This window comes from Enoplosus armatus, chromosome 2 (genome assembly GCF_043641665.1).
Source record: "Enoplosus armatus isolate fEnoArm2 chromosome 2, fEnoArm2.hap1, whole genome shotgun sequence".
Taxonomy (NCBI): domain Eukaryota; kingdom Metazoa; phylum Chordata; class Actinopteri; order Centrarchiformes; family Enoplosidae; genus Enoplosus; species Enoplosus armatus.
In genome coordinates this window covers 27,074,553-27,081,654 of record NC_092181.1, presented here as the reverse complement: position 1 = coordinate 27,081,654, position 7,102 = coordinate 27,074,553, and the positions used below count along the sequence as shown (strand labels likewise).

The 7,102-nt window shown below is 44.3% G+C and overlaps 1 protein-coding gene across 1 annotated transcript; it reads right to left on the bottom strand.

Annotated features, from left to right (window-relative positions):
• Positions 1-282: 282 nt before the first annotated feature.
• LOC139294521 (homeobox protein OTX1 B-like) lies at positions 283-3,449 on the bottom strand. The gene is made up of 3 exons (XM_070916436.1): positions 3,353-3,449; positions 2,613-2,764; positions 283-1,068 (listed from the first exon to the last, which is right to left on the bottom strand). The coding sequence occupies exons 1-3, from the start codon at positions 3,447-3,449 to the stop codon at positions 283-285; spliced, it is 1,035 nt and encodes a 344-aa protein (XP_070772537.1).
• Between the last annotated feature and the right edge of the window lie 3,653 nt (positions 3,450-7,102).

The following is a 7,102-nucleotide window of genomic DNA, read 5'->3' as shown; positions in this document are numbered from 1 at the left end:
TATTGACGGCCTTCAAAAGTTGCAACTGGGTCAGTTTCTCTCGAGTTCTGGAGTAGAAAAATAATCCTGGACGAGCTGATCCCGACAGCCACAGAGCCGAACCCGAGGCCTTCTGCTTCAGGTCTCAGGTCTCGGAGCATCGTCTCACTTCGTTCACAAATAAACTTTTTTTTTTTTTTTTTAAATGTCTCTACTATTAGTTTAAAGGATCTTCAAAAAATAAACCACCAACAACAAAAAGAATACTTCTTTGTAAGCAGAGAAGAAGACAAACACAGGAAGTCACAGCACTTGGAAACGCCATGAGGCCTGGTCTTTGTAGTCCAAACAGTCGGAGGCGTTGAAGTTGAGTTTCCAGGCCGAAGCCGCCGTCTGCTCTTTGTAATCCAGACAATCTGTGGAGTTGAAGGTGAGGCCGGGCGCGCTGTACGCCTGGTGGTGGTGTGACGGGTGGTGGTGATGGTGGTGGTGCCCTGACGTCTGGCCGATGTGGTGATGCGGGTGTCCCGACATGGAGCTGCCGGTCATGGGGCTGAGCTGGTGCGGGTGGTGCGGGTGGTGGTGGGAGTGCATGGGCGCCAGATACGAGCCGCACTCCACGCCGCCGAAGTAAGACCCTGACGCCGAGGCCGGGTAACCCTGGCTGTACGCTGCCGCCGTTTGGCTGTAAGACACCGGGTAGGAGGGCGTTCCTCCGGTGGCGGAGGACGACACGGAGCGCTGCATGCAGGAGGCGCTGGTGGGGGCTGCGGGGTCGGGCAGCGTGGGCGGCGCCGGGGCCGGGGAGATGGGCGCCGGGCTCCAGATAGACGACACCGGGGCGGTGACGGAGGTAGAGGTGCTGATCAGACCGGGACCGCCGAGGCCGGAGGAGACGGAGGAGGAGGAAGAAGAGGAGGATGTGGAGGAGGAGGAGCTGGACACCGCCGGCGGGGTGAACTGGCCGCTGCTCTCTGAGCCGGTGCTCTCTCTCGTCGGGGAGGGCTTCTTCTTCATTGGTTTCACCTTGGCGCTGTTGCTGCTCTGCTGCTGCTGCCGACACTTGGCTCGCCTGTTCTTAAACCAGACCTGAGGAAGGAGGAGAGGTCAAAGGTCACCATCGCACGCCGGCCGGGTCACAAATCAGAAAAAAAAACAGAAAAACGACGGAGCTGGCAGCAACGAAACTACCTTCTGTTTCTTAACACTTCGCTCTGACGTGATCCTACCGAGGTGCTCTGACCTTTGACCTTTACTGCTGGCTGCTCGTAAGGAGCTGCAGTTCATCCAGAGACACTAGTGTTTCTCTGGGACGAATCACATGATCTCACACAACATACAAACGTACTTTAAAGGGTCAGTTCACACAAATTGAAGGATTTTAAATAGAAAACAGCATCGTCTCTCAGTGCACAACAACGTCAGAACACTCTGCACACAGCTTTCATGGGTAGAAAGGAGTTTCAGATAATTATAATAATTATTCACCTCCAGCTGATATTTATAAACTATCTGCATGTTCAGATGCCACTAGAAAAACTAGAAAATGTGTTTTTGTGATTTCTGTGGACTGACCCTTTAAATCCTGTTGCCTAAAGAAGATAAAATAAAACATTGTTTTTATTTTAGGGGAAGATAAAAAGGTGTGAAGGCACAAAAAACCTGTTGAGTAACTTTTACTTAATGAACGATAATTACATATTAAGAATTAAATTATTAAATATTTGTTCAACTTATTAGTAAAAGCAGCTCGTGATCTCAGAGGAAACCGCTTATTTATGTGAAATTAAATGTTTGAATTAAAATATGAAACTCATGGACACTCAACCAGGGTGGTTTTTCAAAATAAAGTAAGCAGAACAATGTTGAAAACCTTGACTGATAACTTACAGAAGAGACTTTCTACCTTGTCAGCTTTTTTAAAAGATGTTATCTGGTTTTATGATTACATCTGGCTCTATCCATGACAATGTATGATAAGTTGTACTTTAAAAATATAAATTGTAATGTCAATAAACGACAAAAACACACATCATAGTAAATGCAAATGTACAGTAAGTGTATGCAACATGTTTAAAAATTGGAGAACAGTTGTTATAATAATTATGTTTAAGAAGTTAGGAGTCGTAGTATTAAAACCTAATAAGATCAGGCTGGTAACTGGGCCTGTGAATGAGGTAAAAGCGGCCTGTCAGCAGCGGCAGAAAGCGGAGAGGCAGCGGCCATAATTGCAGCGTTAAGCCCAGCAGAGGGCCGCTAAAGCCGGGGACGGAAAACCTCTCACGGCCTTTTCTAAAGAAAGCTCACCACATCAAAAGCTGGACCTTCACTCTGCCAGAGCCCAGCCAGACCCCCCCGCCCCCCCACCCCCCCTCTTTGATTAAAGACTTGTCTCTACTTGATCAATAATGGCTGCACTTTTCTCTCTTTACACTGGAGCTGATGGTGCAGAGGCCCGAGGTGAAACTCAGGAAGTCCAGCAGAAACTTTAAGAGCTGAGCTGCAAATGTCTTCCACTTTATTGTCTCTCATTTTTAAGTTTTTAACACTCACAACCTAAATACACGCGCTGATTATATATATATTTATATATATATTAAATGTAAATGAGGCAGCGGGAGTGACTCTCGGACCTGCACTCTGGACTCCGGCAGGTTGATTTTCAGCGCCACCTCCTCCCTCATGAAGATGTCCGGGTAGCGCGTCTTGGCGAACAGCGACTCCAGAATGTCCAGCTGTGTCCGGGTGAAGGTGGTCCGCTCCCGGCGCTGCTTCCGCGGGTTTCCTGGAAGAAAACAAAACAAAACAAAACAAAAAAACAACGTCGGTTATTTATTACTCTATTTATTTAATGTCCCTCCAGAAGTGAGGGCTGAACCTCTCGTGCGTCACGCAGCTTCCGGATCATTTCACATCTTAACTCGTCTCGTGTCTTCATTCTGTGTCATTGCACGTGATTATTTTTTTAGTTTTGCACAGTCATGAGCGGAGGTGTTCCCGCGTATTTCCACGCTTTCTTTCACGGCTTATAAAACCTTTTGGACCTCCAACGTGTATTTGTATCATCAAGACTTAAGTGAGTGGGGGGGGGGGGTTCAGAGCACGGCTGAAGAAATATTACAAAAATACATCAAAAACAAACTTCATTCAGGCCCCAAACTCACCGCGAGCTGGAGTTTAAATGTTGTTTGCATCTAATAAAAGTTCTTAAAGCCACTTTAAAACTTTAAAATCTGTATAATCTAATATTAGTGAAGAATAAGGAACATCACAGGAGTCCTGTCTGCTGCATTATCTTCCCGTGAAGTTATATTTCTAAGTTGTCATGTGATGTGGATTATGTTTGGTCCTCATAACGGCGGCTGATCCGTACCGGGGTACCCCACAGATGGGTGCAGCAGGTCCATGGCAGCTCCGCTCAGGCCCAGTCCGTTCATCCCGTACGGGGCCTGTTTGAGATAAGACATCATGCTAGAAGCGCGGCGGGGAGACCGGAGTCTGGACGGCCTGCTCGGGTGCTCGGGTCCCCGGGGTTTAGCTCGGCTCCTGCAAGAGACAGAAGCGGTGAGTCTGTGCAGAGAGAGGTGGGCTGAGAACCCGGGAGACTGTCGGGTCTCCGTGTTAAACCGGATAAAAACGAACACGCACAACTCTCTAAAATCTGTAATATCTCCACACACATATAACATGAAGCCGAACTTTCTAAACATTTCCCAGAGGCAGCCCTTCGTGATCTACACGACCCGTAAATGAGCCCGCTGACCGGAGATCAGTTTGTATTTTACATGAAGTTTAACTCCCTGAAGCTCGGACAATATGATTTACGGCAGCAGAGAAGAAAAGGTCTGATCTGAGGGAGATTTCGGAAAATGAGGCTGAGGAAGTGAACTGGGCGAACTGGGGAAAAGGTTTTGTTTTAATGGGAATGTGATCTTCAGCTGCACGTTCAGCTGATTTATGCCACTTTTCTCCTCTTGAATGGGAGCACCTGTAACTGTAACCCGGGGATCAATAAAGTATTTCTGATTGTGAACTGTCAGCATGTAAACAAACGGGACGTCCGGGCCCCCGGAGGAGCTTGAAGGACCACATCTGGCCTCCAAACTCCCCGCAGCTGAATTCTGCGGAGACGCAAAGAGACACCAGGCCTCAACTCTGCAGATGAGACGGTGTTCAGGGAAATAATTAAAGATGGAAAATGTCACCAAGCTCGGTCAGAAGCCGGGAGGGTCTCCCCTCACACATCCATCGGGGGGGTGGGGGGTCCCTGCCTCGAAGCAGCTCTGTTATCACTCAGATCTTCATTACGTTTTAATTAATTCAATAGCTCACAATTAAATCGACCTGTGGAGACACTTTAGATTACAGGCCACTTGAGACTGAAGACTGAATATTATTTCTTCAAACAGAGACGCAGACTTTTTCTTATAATTTCAAAACGAGTTCACGGTGCGAAGAAACGCAGCTTTACTTATACATATTCTCCCGCTGCTCCTCTCTCTCTGCTCCTCTTTATGTGTTACAATTATAATGTTAATTATTCGTTTTGTATTTCATTTTTCAGACTTTCTGCTTAATATTCACGAGTTGATTTTTTAGGCTTTAAATATAAATAAAATAAATACATATATTAATTTATATCAAAGGTCCCCTGCAGTTCTTTTGTGGGAAAAGTTAAGTATAAATAAAGTAAATCATGTAATTCAGGATGATAACATGTTAAACCTGCAGTGTCACATGATAAATCTAAATAAATGCTTCATGTTGAACAGGAGTAAGAGAAGGCATACTGAACTGAATAAAAGTACATTAACGAGGTTAAAGGCTAAACACAATATATCAAGAATAAAAAGAATATAATATATAACGAGAAAAAACTTTTAGACCTCCTGCTACTTTGATTTGAACTCCTTGTTTTTCTGCAGAACTTCACACGTGTGCTGCAGCTTTAATAAACTGCCTTAATTGTTACCAGTAGTATTAGTGTAAGACAATGTATTTAGATAAGAATTTCCATAATCCACTGGGGTCCTTTTAGCAGGTAAATGCCCAAATTTGTGACTAATGGCAGCTTTTTCTGCTGTGAAAGGAGCCGCGGGCCTCCTGGTGGATCTGAACTGAGGCGTTAACACTCCGCATAAAGCTCGACTTATTTCCATAACCGCAGGAAGGAGCCGAATCACGCAATGTAAATTCTGCAAAACTGTGTGCAAATTAACTCCATTACAATTTAGATTAGATCTACTGGGCGACAATTAGCAGAGCGGCTCTTATCAGCGCAGTAACCCGGCTGCAGGCTGCAGGCTGCCGGCTGGACTGAGCCAGGAGCAAATACACCCCAATAAAGACAGAGTCCACCTGATTCAAACACTTTATATTTGGAAAAAGAAATTTAATCAGTGTCACCTACAAAGGTTGAGAGCCCGTATTTTGGTTTTCATCACATTTCGTCAAATCATTTGACAAGTTTAGGCTGTATTTTAAAATCTACTTCACATATATTTTATTTTAAGATGTTTTTCGTTTCAGAAAAAAAACACCACAGCCTCGTTTTGAGAGCTTCCAAATTACTGAAACCAGTGAAACCAGTGAAACCCAGGTATAAGTTGAAGATCAAATATCAGCAAAGTGTAGCCTTAAATATGCCATTATTTCAGTAATGGTACAGTACACAGCTAATCAGGATAAATACACTGGAGAAACAACAACATAAAATAAAAGCAGCAGGAGTCTCACCTTCTTCAGGCTCCTTTTTAAAAAGAAAATAAAAAAAAATCCTGTTAAATGTCAAAGCAGTGAGATCCAGAGTTCGAGAAATATCCACATGGAGGAAAGTTTATTGTTTTCTGGCGGAAAGTGAAGCAGGTTGAGCAGCCCGGTGACTCACGCCTGTTTCGGAACTAGAAAATGAACATTTCAACGCAGAAGAATTAAGAAATAACCGTGTTTCGACTCTTCGGCCGCGTCTCTCTCCTGCCGGTGTTGACGGATGGAGATTGACGCTCGCCTCCGAGGCCCGCGCCTCTATGAGTCAAGGAAGCGCGAGGGTCTGCGTCCTCCGGGCCAATCGCAGCGCTCTGCGGCTCCACGTGCGGACGCGGACGGCCAATCGGCTCGCGAGCTTGGCGCCGAAACACCCGCCCCTTTCGACTGGAACACGCACCACGTGACGCGAACGGCACGGTTGTGTCAGAAAGTTGAGAATCAGCCGGCTGCCATTACTGCCAGAAGCGTCTGATCCCGGCGTTTAAAGACGGTTTTACCACCGAGTTATCACCGAGTCTGTGACGGCAGGCTTTCTTTTTCTTCTATTACAAGTTAGAAGACCAACACGTATTTATATTTGGCCTCTAAAGAACAAATTAAAACGGCAAAGTTGTTTTTTTTTTCCTGCGTTGTCAATAAAAAACGATAAGTTAGCTTAAATACAACAGTTAGCATTAAAAATGTAGCTGGTGTTTTTTAGTCTGCAGCCGATCACAGGCCCGCAGTACTCAGTCCAAGTTAAAGTATTTGTATTTACTACAGATACAGAACAACTTGCTGTAAGGCCACGGATATCTGTTGTAGTTTTCACTCTGAATATTACTGCACATATTATATTTTGGTTCCCCTTCCCTGGAAATAATACAGGAGGTGTTTTCGTTCATGAAATGAAACTGACAACCTGATTCAGTTCAGATTAAAAAAAAAAGAGAGAAAAAAAAGAAATATTGGGGAAAAAGCTGCGGCACAGTCTCAAACAGCTGTCACCAATTAGCCTATTTGACTTAAATGACCTTTGAATGGAATCAACAGACTGGACTTAGAGGATCATACAGGGAATAAAACATGTGTTCTACTGTGGACAGATATATATATATATATATATAGATCATTTTCTAAATTCATATTCATGTTTTATTATTTATCACATAGGGCCTAATATAATTGTAATGCATACATAATATCAGTAACTGCATTAACGAGCATAACAATAAATTAAGTTATAATTGAACAAATGGCCTAAAGTCCACACCTAATCATTCATTTAAATCATACGAAATTTAACCTTGTGGTGGCCTTCTGCGGCAGGAAAATATTAATAAAATCAAAAGAAATTTTTTTTGGCAGGTTGTGTGTG

Coding starts and splice junctions, on each gene's coding strand:
- LOC139294521 (XM_070916436.1), bottom strand. CDS start 3,449: ATGATGTCTTATCTCAAACAGGCCCCGTACGGGATGAACGGACTGGGC. Junction 2,765..3,352: donor CCCATCTGTGGGGTACCCCG/GTACGGATCAGC, acceptor GTTTTCTTCCAG/GAAACCCGCGGAAGCAGCGC. Junction 1,069..2,612: donor TGCCGGAGTCCAGAGTGCAG/GTCCGAGAGTCA, acceptor CTCCTTCCTCAG/GTCTGGTTTAAGAACAGGCG.